The 15,453-nt window shown below is 41.6% G+C and overlaps 1 protein-coding gene across 1 annotated transcript in view; it reads right to left on the reverse strand.

The window, feature by feature from the left end:
- LOC136678457 (neural-cadherin-like) overlaps window positions 1-15,453 on the reverse strand; it is a 176,267-nt gene that overhangs the window by 2,432 nt on the left and 158,382 nt on the right. The window contains exon 32 of the mRNA XM_066656510.1: window positions 1,209-1,363. Coding sequence (XP_066512607.1) covers window positions 1,209-1,363 — 155 coding nt within the window. The remainder of the gene's footprint in view (window positions 1-1,208; window positions 1,364-15,453) is intronic.

The raw sequence follows: 15,453 nt of genomic DNA on the forward strand, positions 1-15,453 counted from the left end.
TGTATGTGTACGTGTTTTAATCACAAAACGAGTCCAGCACTTGATCCATGGCCTAATAAGAGTACAATGAGAGACGGCGATAACGTAAGTGGCTCTGTTTGTCTTCGACGCAATTCATTCTGCTGCTAACTATTAATGGCATAAATCCTGATTCATGGCACTCATGCTAAAGCCTGATTAGTTTCTGTGTGTGCGCCTCTCTGTCTCTCTCCACCTGAGAATAAGAGAGAAATGAAGAGGGAGAGACGGAGACAGCTCTCTGGAGATTGGGTGGAGGACGACAGAGCGAGGAGACTGCTAAGTTGACACACTGAAACATGACGGCTCTGCTGCAGCCTCCTTTTTTATGTAACATGGCATAATCGTTTCAGCATTAATCCAATTCAGCCGAAACTGATTCTCCTCGTAACCGTGAGGGCGCTTTTTCCGCCGCAGAGAAAAGAAACTTAAGCCTCGGGAGGATAAGATAACAGGGGAGGAGAAGAGTGGAGTACAGAGAGTGAGAGAGAAGGGAGGGTGGTGTGAGTTGTACAGGTGTGGATGAGCACAGTAATTGATTACTTGATGTGTGAAGGCTCATCTGATGAACTGTAGAGTATGTGATAAGCATATTACAGTGTTTAACATAAAGCAGGAATGATTGTGACAGAGGGGCATAATGTGGTGCTACCAAACGCTCCACTTTAGATGAACACACGCTAAAACATCCTAAACTACCACCTGCTGGCATGAGTTTCCTCATTTTCTTCTAAAATTGGCACTTGGCATACTCTTTTCTTCATCCCACCCCTGGCTGCAAAAGATGAGAAACTTTCCTCCCCGGTGTATTCACTTTCAGTAAAATGTCAGGGGTAAAATGTCAAGCTGTCACAGTCGTCTTGGAAAAAAATGCTCTGCACTTTCTGAGTTTGTTAGGAAAATCGGAGATGGTGGGCTCCTAATGTTAAAGGTTGCCGTGGAGACAGGCACCTCTGCTTGAGAGACTGTCACGACGACTGCGGTTGGACGTTTTGGCTGGCCATGTTGTGGGTCGTCATGGTGACATGGCGCGCTTGTTCTCAGTGCACCGGCACGTCTCTGTAACTCGCCATCCCAAATAAACGTCAACATTGCAGGCCGTTGCGGTAGACGACCCTGCAATAAACTGCCATAGTCCTCCAGCAAGTGTCACAGACCCTTGGGAAATGTACCAGGACTCCTGAGCTCACCTGGTCCTCCTCTCCTCCTCCCTCTTCGTCGTAGTTCAGAACATTCTCTCGGATGTCTTCCCAGCCGTCATGGTGAGCGGAGACGTGGTAGACCCCCTCTTTCAGGCCCTTATAGCTTCGCCAGCGAGTGTACAGAAAAATCCCCAGCAGGAGAACTGCAAACAATAAAGAGCAGAAAGCAGAAATTTTAACAGTGGGCCAGGATTGATTTGGACCGTGTTACGAAGCCAGGAAATGTATGTTTAAGTCTTGTTGAAAAGTAAATTTTACTTTCAAATAAACAGATACCTAAATATGGTTACTGTTTCAAATTGTAATTCAAAATTCAAAATGTATTCCCTGACAACCAGCCTATTATGAATTATTCATTCATTCATTCAGCGCTTATCCAGTTCAGGGTCGCGGTGGGTCCAGAGGCTACCTGGAATCATTGGGCGCAAGGCGGGAATACACCCTGGAGGGGGCGCCAGTCCTTCACAGGGCAACACTCACACCTACGGAAACATTTGAGTCGCCAATCCACCTACCAACGTGTGTTTTTGGACTGTGGGAGGAAACCTGAGCACCCGGAGGAAACCCACACAGGCACAGGGAGAACACACCACACTCCTCACACACAGTCACCCGAAGCGGGACTTGAACCCACAACCTCCAGGTCCCTGGAGCTGTGTGACTGCTGCACCACCGTGCTGCCCCATTATGAATTAGCCATTTTTAAAATAAGCTTACTTTGCTTTACTTGCTGTTATATTAATTTTAAATCTTGTTTTTAGTGTTATGGTAAAAGCTGTGATAGTATTAGACAAGTGTCACGTGAAGAACTAAATATACTTTCGGTCCTTGTACTCTGTAAAGTATATGCCGACAAGATTCTAATGCATCAAAACCATAAACACACACAGTCTTGTTGACATCCTTGTCTCAGTGAACATCTGTAGCTATACGTCCTCGTGGACATGATGCTCATATATTACTATTCATGCGTGACTCGCTCTCCAGTCACTGAAAGCTGTTGCTGTTTTTGGTCTTGGTGTGTCACAGCACAGATTCCTCCTTGTATCATAAATTTTAATTACTGCTAGTTGTCATTTTACTAAACCTAGGTAGACTGTTATTGTTGCAGTCAGTTAAACCGATTAAACGTTGTGCTGTTCCTGGCTTTCCAAACAAACCACACATCAACTAGTTTATTCCACACTCCCAAAATCCTTGCGGATTCATGTCTTTGGGTGCATTAAAACACATATGAGAAAGGGGACCAAAATGCTGAGCGGAATAGGCACATTAACTTCTACGCTAGAGCCTATTAGTGAGCACTTTGCTAAATTATGCAGCAGGTAATGTTGGGATGGCGTTAAAGTAATGTCGTGGCAGTGTACCGGTCGTACAAAGATAACAGAGCTGCTTCACCACGGAGACAGTAACTCAATACGGGCAGAGCACCATGTCAAGAGCTTCTGGCTGAATCAATCCTCTCTGGCACCACATTGACCTTTAGAGTATATTATACAGCTCTCCAAACCTCACTCTTCTTGCAATCTGGCCTTCCTCCAATACACACTCACTCTTGCATGCTCCCTCCCTCCCGCCCTCTTTCTGCTGTTTGTTTTTTTCTTCCGTTTTGATGCCTTTTCTCCTTCTTTTTCTCTCCGTAGTCCCCTTTGCCTCTGACTCACTCTATTTTTCATTCTGTTTCCCCCTTTCCATTCCACGGGGGCTTCCTCCGAGTTGCTCCCATTTTCCCTCATGCTGTTTCTTACTTGCCTTTTCCATTTATTGCTTTCTCTTGGTCAATACGAGCTCTAGGCCCTATATGTACCATACCCTTTGTGGTGCCACTGCGAGGTCAAATGACCCAGCCTTTTGGCCCTTAAATAGACAACTAATAAGAACACTTAACTGGGTTTTTAAAGGAGTACTCTAATGCTACTTCAACCCAAACTCTATCAGGTGTATGTTAAACACAGGGTGAACCGCCATGGACAACAATCTAGAAACCACTGCAAAACCATATGTAAGGCGTGAAGCAGCATGTTTATAAGCAGTTAAATTTAGATTCATAGAGTTTTAGGTGGATTTTCAAGTCTTTAGGATAAAGTCTATTTCCATTCCCTTTTATTATGAATGAAGAGGAAGGGTAAGAGAGATTCTGTTCTTATTTTAGAAATATTTTGGATGCGCTGTCCATATAAACAGTCAATGTATGTTGTGCGGTAAACATTTAAATTTATGTATTTGGCAGACGATTATATCCAAAGCGACTTACAAAAGAGGATCTAACATTCGAACTACAGCACAATTTATACAAAATACCTTACATTGAGTGCAATATGCCAGGAAGTAATTCAGTGCAAAAGATACTCTCGGAAGAGCTGGGTTTTCAAGGATTTCTTGAATGCGGAGAGGGTTTCTGTTGCTCTGATGGTGCTTGGAAGCTTGTTCCACCAGCGTGGTACCAGAGATGAGAATAGCCTCAACTGACCTGTACGGGGGCCGTGTTGGCCGTGTTAGTTGGCGCTCCTTTGAGGAACGGAGAGGGCGTGCGCTAACAAATGGTTTTAACAGTCTATTGAGGAAGATGGGAGCAGAGCCAGTGAATACTCTGAAGGCCATCATTAGTGATTTAAATTTGATGCAAGCAGCTAAACAGGTTCATCTCACAAATTCCAGAATAAGCCTTTACATTGGGGGAGTGAAGATTTTACTAAACTTCAACATTTACTTAATCCAAGCCTGAGCAAAATAAAAAAAAAAAAGTGCAAAACAAGTATAAGCTCCGCTGTTCCGTGGAGAAGACGGGCTTTTTCAGTTACTGAAGTGACCATGGTGACAAGCGCAATCCTCTGGTGGAGACGGCATCAACAAAAGCACTCAATTATTGTGTCAATGCCTGACAACTGCGCAACTCAAAGTATTTTTGTAGTTGACAAGAAGCCAAGCAGAAAAAAAAAACCCAAATCTATACTACATCCACATACAAAAGGTTACACATACCAACACACACACATATATATACACAAACATGCAAACACACACACGCACAAAATCTCTCGCCTTGGCAGACGGGCTCCACACAAATGAACATCAAATATCTATCCTCTTTAGAGATTTGTCATGCTGTGTTGGTGCCAAAGGTAGGTGCATACCCAGAGAGAAAAGACATTTTTAGCTCAGTTTGCTCTCCTAATCACTGCAAATAGGGAGTCTGGCTCATACTCAAAGGGAACGAGTGCTTTAAAAAGACAGCCGAGCGTGTTCAAAGAGAAAAGGTGGCGAGCAGCCTATTAATTGAATCGCTTTCTAAACGGACATCTAGTCAAGCCACGTTTAGAAGAACTTTTCTCTTTTCTGGTCGGGTCCCTTGGCAGTCAGCGCCTTATCAAAGCTAATATGGACAGTTTCAGCAACACCGCTGTCATATTTTGACATATGGCTCGTGTTATATACACACACCGAGGCTCGATTTTGTCAAGCTTTGTATGAAAGACTGACAGGATATTCTGTATACCATAAGGAGCGTGTCTCTGTGTCTGTACGACTGATTTGACACTGATGTGCCGGATTTAGGAAGAAAACCCCAAAGCAGTACACTTTGGCAGCATGTGGAGGAATGTTCAGCAAGTCCTAAAGTTTGTAGACAGCCACTCGTTCAGGAGGTTTGTCCCACATTGCTCAGAGTTTGCCCCACATTGCTGCAATAACAATGATCATATTTTTCATTATTAATATTCATTGGGGGTGGCACGGTGGCGCAGCAGGTAGTGTCGGAGTTACACAGCTCCACGGACCTAGAGTTGTGGGTTCGATTCCCGCTCCGGGTGACTGTCTGTGAGGAGTGTGGTGTGTTCTCCCTGTGTCCGCGTGGGTTTCCTCCGGGTGACTGTCTGTGAAGAGTGTGGTGTGTTCTCCCTGTGTCCGCGTGGGTTTCCTCAGGGTGACTGTCTGTGAGGAGTGTGGTGTGTTCTCCCTGTGTCCGCGTGGGTTTCCTCCGGGTGACTGTCTGTGAGGAGTGTGGTGTGTTCTCCCTGTGTCCGCGTGGGTTTCCTCTGGGTGACTGTCTGTGAGGAGTGTGGTGTGTTCTCCCTGTGTCCGCGTGGGTTTCCTCCGGGTGACTGTCTGTGAAGAGTGTGGTGTGTTCTCCCTGTGTCCGCGTGGGTTTCCTCCGGGTTACTGTCTGTGAGGAGTGTGGTGTGTTCTCCCTGTGTCCGCGTGGGTTTCCTCCGGGTGACTGTCTGTGAGGAGTGTGGTGTGTTCTCCCTGTGTCCGCGTGGGTTTCCTCCGGGTCCTCCAGTTTCCTCCCACAGTCCAAAAACATTGATAGGTGGATTGGCGACTCAAAAGTGTCCGTAGGTGTGAATGTGTGTGTGTGTGTGTGTGTTGCCCTGTGAAGGACTGGCGCCCCCTCCAGGGTGTATTCCCGCCTTGCGCCCAATGATTCCAGGTAGGCTCTGGACCCACCGCGAGCCTGAACTGGATAAGGGTTACAGACAATGAATGAATGCCCTTTTCCAATCAACCAAAAAAGAAACGATTAAATAGATAAAATGAAAATAAATATAGTAACAAATTCAAAAGCAACTGTTGATGTCATTAAACATCGCACCCCAGAAAAGATGCTCTAAAATAACACTAGTTTAGAATTTCGATAAATAAAGCTGAAACTATACAAAAGGACCATTTGTGCAGGTAACTGAGCGCTCTCTGTGGGGTAAAACAAGGTAAAAAAAGAGAGTAGAACAAACCCATCTGACCCAAAATGATTTTATTAAATATACAGTAATAAATAACTAAAGAAGAGAAAAGGGGTCCTGTTTGACCTGTTCTAGTTCTGTGTTGTGCTGCATGGTTCCGTATAGAATTATTTTACTCGCTATCGCTCTCAAAGAGCAACTTTTAAGTGAAAAGTTGTGAGAGATTATTGGATGAGTTTTGCGAGCATTATTGAGTGTGAAGTTTCTGTGCTGGACTTCAGAACACCATTCTGTTGCTGCTTTCTACATCGATCTCAGGCCCCAGTTATGACCTCACAGGACTTGGCAGCCCTTGAGACACAGGCCTGGTCAGTTAGACCAGAAAAAAAAAAAAAAAAAAAAAAAAAAAAAAAAAGTCCAAACTGCTTCAAGCATACACCCACTGTGTAAATCACTTGCTAACGATGACAGTCTGGTACTTTCCAGGAAACCATTATAAAATAAACTTGTTTGTGATTTTTGGGCCATTTCAGTCAACCCTTTCAATTAATCGATGGTGAATGACTTCGGCGAATTAATGAATGAATGCACTCAATGAAGAGCCAAGGCAAAAGTTTGGCTCATTCATTCATTCATTCATTATCTGTAACCGTTATCCAGTTCAGGGTGCAACGCAGAAACACACCCTGGAGGGGGCGGCAGTCCTTCACAGGGCAACACACACTCACACATTCACACCTACGGACACTTTTGAGTTGCCAATCCACCTACCAATGTCAGTTTTTGGATTGTGGAAGGAAACCGGAGCACCTGGAGGAAACCCACGCGGACACAGGGAGAACACACCACACTCCTCACAGACAGTCACCCGGAGGAAACCCATGCGGACACAGGGAGAACACACCACTCTCCTCACAGACAGTCACCCGGAGGAAACCCATGCGGACACAGGGAGAACACACCACACTCCTCACAGACAGTCACCCGGAGCGGGAATCGAACCCACAACCTCCAGGTCCCTGGAGCTGTGTGACTGCGACGCTACCTGCTGTGCCACCGTGCCGCCAAAAGTTTGGCTCATGATAGTTTTATATATTTTTTTTTATTTTGTTGATTACCTCACTGCACATTAATGTGAAAAGGCGATGCTCTAACTATGAGAAAGTTTAGAGCCTAACCAAGCAGACATGTGAGAGTTGTGTTTTCCTGCAATTATCATATGGCATTTTTATGTGCTGTATATTACAAGGTTAGCTCTGTTTGCGTATTGGAATATCTGGCCAGAGCAGTACATCATCCATCTCTGGAATAATGGCGATAATTCTGGTCATATACTGCATACTGACTTTTGGGCACAATCATTACATGAGACAGATGCAGTTCTCATTTTGAAATACAGCCAATCTGTTTATTAATAGAAGGCACAGACTGAATATAAAGCACAGTAAAATGACTGTGTTTGGTTACTTCCATTCACTACTGCTTATTATTAAATTATTGCAATTATTCAGAGATAAAATATGGCAAGAACGTTGTGTCCACTGTATACATCTCTTGAGATTTAAAAAATAAACTGTAAGACTAATGTATTGAGAGAGAATGCAAAATGTAAGATATTCAGCCTTCATTTCCCCTCTCTTCCCTCTTCTGTCTCTTACTTTCTGTCGTTTTTTTGCTCCCCCTTTTGCTCTGAAGCGTCTCCCCCTCTCTCCTTTTAAACATGCCTTCATCCTTCTCTCTCTGTTTCAATCTCCTCTGTTGTCACTTCTCCGTCTCTCACTTTGTCATTCTCCCTCAGCTATGTGTTCTCTCTGTCTCTGTCTCACCGTTATCTACAGTAGCTGTGGATCTCCAAGTCTCACCCGTATCTCAGGAGAGAGAACATCAACAGACAAATCCTTTGAGAACATTTAATTCTCCAAATCAGCAGCAAACCTAAGACAAGTCTGACATTTACACATCTGTCTAATACTTTCTCTCTCTATCTCAAAACACACAAACAGCTGCACAGGTTGGTTTTCATGCTGTGGCAGGACATAGAGTCATACATTCTTTGCATTTCCAGATATATCCTATCAAAACTTTGGAAATCTTAGAAGAGGCATTTTTGTGTACTGACGGACTGACTCCTAATGTTGAAACGTGCCTGCAAGAGTAGGAACTGTTAGTTCAGCCGTATTTTATAGAGAGATCTTATGGTGGCGCTACTACTCCGTCTGTTGTTAGCTCAGCCATATTTCACATTCCAGTTTGTGAATTAAATTTGGAACCGTCCACTGAGATAAACTGGTTCGCAAACCAGAAAAATTCATTCCCAGCAGGAAACAATAGTTTCTTCAGCGTGAACCATGGCAGAATATTAGAAAATAAGACAGGAACAAGCTCTGTTTGTGTGTTTCTGGGGCTGTGTTTGCCGCTGCGTTAGTTAAGTTTCTCCACTGTTCACAAGCTCAGCAGGACTGGTTCGGAACTCTGCAACATGTACACACGTATTATACCTCACAGAGCGAGGAGGACTGCTGAATTTGTCTTATTTTGGGTGAATGCGTGTCTTTGTGGTGGGGAGACATTTTGTGGCATTTATAAAACTCCATATAGCTGCGCACAGCCACACTGAACTTAACATGTGTTATTTTAACCTGTTACATTGGGTAAATAAGTCATTGTAATTCTTAAAATCTTCAATTCTTAAAATGTTCTTGGTCTTCTTTTTTTCTTTGTGCTCCTTTTTTCATTTCTGCATTTATTATTATGTACTCCATATTTTCTGTATGACACAATCACATGATAAAACTCACATGTAAACAAAGACATTGATATGAAGCACCAAAGCTTCTCCAGACCTTCCAATGACAAGGGGATGTATTGTGGGCTTTCCTGTTTTTGAAATGCCAGACACACCTCTGTGACAATGGCTATATGGCTAATGTATGGCTAATGGCGGTCAGGCTAATCTAGGCTTGCCTAGTTTCTCTTTGCTATTGTTTTCCAATTTTCTACAGATGACACTTGAGGCTTGAGGTTAAATTGCACCAGTTGTGAACACAAATGTTCAAATGTGCTTGCACAGCTTGTATAATCTACACATATAGCCTAAGATCTACTCCCGCAATGTCAAATATCAGATAGAGGATTATAAATCCCCACAGAATTTGGCTGTGGAGCAGTGGACTTGTGTTCTGTGGAGTGATGGAGCACCTTTCAATACCTGTGCTATGAGTTGGAGCAATTTTTGTGAACCAAAGCTAATAAACTAACACCTGTACCTGGCATGACTAATGCTCTTGTGGTCGAGCACTAGAGCACTGTCAAATCTTCATAGAAATCTTCTAAAAGTTAGTATAAATCCTTCTCAGAAGAATAGTGGCTGTTACTGCACCAAAGATGTGACTAACTACTTTTTAATAAACATATTAATAAGGCAGGAAAAGTTGAAGGAGCAAGTGTACAACTGATCATAGAAACCAATAAAAGTGCATTCGTCTTACACGTGTTGGGCTGAGGGGCCCCGATAAGGCACAGTACAACGATCAATCCCACCTAAGGTTGAACTTATGAAATTCTCCAGACTCCCTCACAGTCAACTATGGAGTGTAGGGTCAGCTCCACTGCTGCTTTGCCTCAGTAATCAACTTGGTTGTGAATAAAATAATCAAAAAGGAGTAAGTCCAGCAGGCTGCAGCCCATATGCCGCGAAGTTAAAACACACTGAACCCTGCTGTACTCCTGTAGAGAGTTGAGTGTGAGTGCTGAGGACACTGTCACTGTCCTCCATTCTTGCACGTATACTTCATTAAACAGCACTGAGGACTAAACGTGGTTGCCATGGCATCAGACTACATTTACACTCACTTTTCCAGGGCCATTAGGGATAAAAGAACATGAACTACGTGATACATCTTCCAAGTACTGTCATTACAGCAATATAACCCACATAAATTTTTATGTAGTGTTGTCGGTCACACACCCTGAAATCTGAAAAACAGGTTATATTTATAAACCTGTTATATATATTCAGAAATGTATTCATGTAACTTACACTCTTACCCTTCCTTCTCTTGCTATCCCTCATACATACACACACACACACACAAACACATGACTCTGCTAGCCCCAAGGGTGTTTCCCTGTTGTTATGGAAACTAAAGCCCCTTTCAGAAATGCACAGTAATCCAGAACTTTTCCGGACATTACCCAGAGGAGCTATATGTGGGAAAGCAAATGTCCGAATCATTTGTAGCAGACATTACCTCGACATTATCCTGCCAGGTCCCTAGTACCAGTCCAGGGAATGTCTGAGGGAGCCCACTTATGAACTGAGCAGGTGATTTTCTGGAGAATTCAAATCCCTAAACCACAAGGAACATTTCCAGTAGTGAGAACGTGTTTGACGTACAATGTCCCGCTCTTTGCTACATCTGTAAAACGGTAACAGAAAACATGAATCTCCATATGAAGAACTAAGAACAATGAAAAACTATAACCAACAACTCAAAACGTAGTGTGTCCGGAGCCTACCCGGAATCACTGGGCGCAAGGCAGGAACACACCCTGGAGGGGGCGCTAGTCTTTCAGAGGGTGACACACACTCACACCTATGGATGCTTTTGAGTCGTCAATCCACCTACCAAAGTGTATTTTTGGACCGTGGGAGGAAACCAGAGCATCCGGAGGAAACCCACACAGACACAGGGAGAACACACCACAGACAGTGTTGAAGTGGGGCCTGAACCCACAACCCCAAATCCTCGGAGCTGTGTGACAGCGACGTTATCTGCTGCGCCACCATGTCGCCATGTATGTTAACAGTCACTGTAGGGATTGTTCAGTCATGTCATTTCTTCACTGTAATAGTGGTCATGCTAAAACACACTAAATAAATAAGTAAGTAAAGAATTTTTTTAAAAGAGCATGTGAGTTGCAGTTAACACTCTTTATGTAAGCACTTCAGTGCTGATGTGCTCTAATGGCTCGATGAATACATCAAAACACCTATATGCTTTGAATAGGCCAAGCTTGTGTTCAGCTCTGACAGAAAAACATTGCAGTGATATATATATATATATATTCTCCGTGCTTGAGAACACTCAGCATTAGTCTTTCTAATTTAAGTTGGTTAGATGCTGCACACTGAAGGGACTGGGAAATGACGGCTAATTCCCAAGACACCGCTGAAACACATTCTCTATATATTAAATTCCCATTTGTATAGTTCTAAGGATATATTTATTGTTTACTATCATGTGTTGCTAGTTGAAGCCACAGCAGTATTTACCCCGTTGTATCGTACACTGTATATCACTAAGTTTGCAGACACCTGATAATGATTTCAGGTAATTTGTGTTCCTAGTGCATAACAGTTCAAAGGTCCTGGAGTTGTGGGGACTTTGGTGTGTTCTCTCAGTGTGGGTGTGGGTTTCCTCCGGGTGCTCTGGTTTCTCCCACAGTCCAAAAACACACGTCGGTAGGTGGATTGGGCATGCTGAACAGTACCGGTTTTGATCCCATTGTGTGTTCCTGTCTTGCACTTCTAATTCCAGGTAGGCTCTGGACCCACCGCGACCCTGAACTGGATAAGAGGTTTCAGACAATGAATGAATGAATAGTTCTCCAAGTACTGGGCTGTAGCGCAGTTGAAGTACATTTTCTGGAGTGCTGAAGTTCCATTAAGTGCCCCACCCAGTACATGACAACACAGAGGGTCACAAACAATGTAAAAAACAATGTAAAAAATGTCTCTTGCCTGCTTGCCCTTGCTGGCAATGTAGGTTCCAAGTAGCCTACACTACAGACTAGTTCTGCTTAAAATATTTGTTTTGCCTCAGTAATTCAATTACAACTTGAACAGAAACCCAGGAGAATATATCCCGCAATACTCTATTTAATACACACGCTCCAGAGCTGTGACTCAGAGGACCCTGATGTGTGTTCATATATCATTTTCACCTTTTTATTTAGAGCTTGATTAAACAGAATTATAACAAACTTTGTTGCCAAGGCGTCAGAACAGCAATCCCAGCGCACATCCCTACTCACAGTTTCCTCTCGCTTTGCCTGGCATATTCGAGCTGAAGGAACTAAACACGATCATTGTTTTACAGGTTTTGAGTAGAAATTCACACACTGGAGGGCAATTTGAAATGTGTAATTTTCACTTAACCTGGGGTCGTCTAACTTTAAAAAAAAATCCCATAACGGAGGCTTGTACATTGTGAGGACCGAGGCAGTTTTTTAGTTGTTTTCAGTGGGAGAGACATCATTTTGTGCATTTGTCACTTTGTCATTGTGTTTTGGAAACTGCTGAACTCCCAACTGGTAAGTAAGGAAACAAACAAACAAATAAATACATATTCAGCTCAGAGTAGTCAATCTGTCGGTATAATGTTTTATTTAATTTTTTACTTACTAATCTGATCAATTATTACCACTATATTAGTTTGATTGCACTGCACAAATACAACCTCTTTTTGGTTTACTATCTTTACCACTGGTGTTTCCATCAGTATGTACACCACATGGCCAAAAGTTTGTGGATACCTGTTCATTAATATTAACAATTTTAAAACAACGTAAGTATGTTCGGGTACTGATTTTAGAATTATTTAGTTTTAAAAAGCCACTCCATTCTTATTAAAGATACTGGAAGTATCTCTGCCTAGAGAGAAGAGTTGTTTCTTTACACACTTCTAGGTAACATTTGGTAATACCAAGGGTGAATTAAATCTAACACCTTTCTATGTACATTAAACAAGCTGTATACATATAGCTTTATTTTATTTTCAATCACTGCTGATGTAATGAAAGCACTGAGGTAGTTCCATACAGATTACAGATGAACTTGGAATGATAAGTTGGGTAATGTCAAATGTAGTAGAGCTTTTGTCAAACGTAATTCTTTCTTTCTGTGACTATGAAATGGAAATAAATTGGAAGAATATTTTAAGATGTAATCACCACAAGGTTCCTGCATCTACAAATAGCAGAACCACAGGAAAACCTCAGCTCCACTATGGCTTATTTGGCTCCAATACATTTTTAACCCAGTAACTGTCAATTATGCAAGCTATTCTAATTCAGTGTCATACTTCCATAACTCTTCTAAATGAACACTAAAAATAGCACTGTGCACTTTCAAGGGCCGAGCATGAGTTTAGCACACAGGGGCAGATCACAATGACGCACATTTCCATAGTGTTATTAATATAACAACTGCACTCCTTACCTTTCATAATTTTCCAACACCAGCATGAAGCATGCTAGCTCACTGACCTAAATTATGAAAAGGCAATGTCTCATATAATGAAATGATTAGCGAGGAAGATTATAAGGAAATGTAGGAAGTGAATGAACAGGTAAAAACAAAAGACAAATGATGATGTATAATTTAGCCTCTTTATTTTATTAAAATAATATCAATTCCTCCAAAGGCACAACTGTGTGGTATTTATTTTTCAAAAGATCTAGTCATGACCCACCACCATGTGCTCTTACATAGCAACTGTTGCCGGGTTGGACAAGCTTTACAAAAGACACATTCAGCGTAATATGAGGTTTTTGTCAACAATCCTACATTTACAGTGCGCTATTCATTTCAAATATCTTCTTTTGTCATGTTAAAGTTACTTAGATTCAATTAACTACAGCTACATAATCTCAGCGTAACAGCATTTAAGCTTCAGAGACCTTCCAGCCCTTCATGAGGTGGCAAAGAGCACATGAAACTGCGTGGTGTGTAACATATTTAGACCATACTACAATTTATTCAATTCATTGTTTTACCATTTTACAACATTTATTTATATCAAATCAAAGTGGACAATAATTATTTACAATTATTAACAATAATTTCTTAGTAGGGTTTTAGAAGCCTTGATGTTCAGGTATTTTGTAAAGTTTGTTCAAACTGATAACAGTTGCCATGAAATAACACAGTATCGATTGATCTGTTTTAAGAAATGGAATTCACCACAGTTCACAAAGACATGAACGTGCAAAAGATACATGAATAAGAAAGAAGGAAAAGAAATAATTAAAGAAAGAAAGAACGAAGGAAAACAAGAAATAATTAAAGAAAAAAGAATGAAAGAAGGAAAATAAGAAATAAGAAAAAGAATGAATATATATACAGTACTGTGCAAAAGTTTTAGGCGCACTATTTTTTTGAGTACAAATTCTGTTATATATATTCATTTTAAGAATTCTGCATTATTGAGTCAGTACAAAAACATTTTAGATTTACTTCACCAAAAAATAATAATTGTACGTCTGTAAAGAATGTAACTAATTTAAAAAGAGCTTAATAACGGCTCCTGAGTTTTTGACTGAAATAAGAAGTGTGACAATCCAACCTCTTAAAAACACTGTGGCAGATTCTCAGGAAAACTACCATCTAATTTCTTTATAAAACTGTAGCTAGGTATAAACAGCACCTAGGACTAATATTTAAGAAAAACAGAATAAAAGCCAATAGTTGTCACATATGATACTGAATTTCTTTCGTTTATTAATGTTTACTGCACATTTTTGTCTATTTCTTTCAAGTAATAAAGGATTAATTCCAATATTTTTGAAGTCATCTTTACTTTCCAACATTTTCTGCATGTGCCTAAAGAGTACTGTATATATATAAACAGTGGATATAAGAAATGAGAGAAATGCCAGATATAAGACACAGTGGGGGGGGGATGGCAGATCAGAAGATTTCAGGCTTGGTCTGAATAGTGCAGTAATCTGCATTAATCTGAAGCATTGACTTTCTGGTTTAGTGCACTGCAGTGATTAAGAGTTGTGAATATGATCTGACACCACAGTGAACTGAAAACAACCGACACTGATTTACTATGAGCAGCACACATGGAGGAAGAATTCAGCAAATTACAACCCAGCATGACTGTGTTTATTTGATTGAAGCTAGAGGAAAATGAGTGGTTTGTATATAATACGTGCTCCCCTTTAGCAACGAGACGTACCTTTAGCAAAGCTGTGATTTCACAATGTGCCAAAATACGTATCCTGCAGAGAATATTCATGGAGGAAACAATAAGTTACCAGCAAAGATGGGTAGAGTAGCCAACATCGATCCATACCTGATCTGGACCTGGTCTCACAAATGAGGATGAATGCAATTAGATTCTCACAGAAATGTTTCAGGATTGAGGACCAATGTTTCTAGACCCTTGTTTCTTTGAGTATCCTTGTGCAGTTTGACTATACGTCTGTAGGCTTTGGCCAATGAAGATCTGTCCCCAAAGAACAAGAGCTCTAAAATCACACTAATTAGACTGAATCAAGTCGTTCACCATTAGAAGATGTCACTGAGGGGTTCCAGAGAAAAAGGCCATGCTGCGTTCTGTTGGTGATTCGTTACTGAGTTATGATGATGCTCTTTTTGTTTTGGCTTCATTTCTCGCCGCAGTAAGGCTGGACCCAACAGTGAGTCAGCGTTTATGTAGGTGTTTCCTGGAGCTGAACCTCGGGGGCTCTTTGATGGACCCTTAGGTTCAATCACCTTCACTCTACACACCGAGTTCTGAGTCAGCAGGGATCCAGCTTTA

This window comes from Hoplias malabaricus, chromosome Y (assembly GCF_029633855.1).
Source record: "Hoplias malabaricus isolate fHopMal1 chromosome Y, fHopMal1.hap1, whole genome shotgun sequence".
Classification (NCBI taxonomy): domain Eukaryota; kingdom Metazoa; phylum Chordata; class Actinopteri; order Characiformes; family Erythrinidae; genus Hoplias; species Hoplias malabaricus.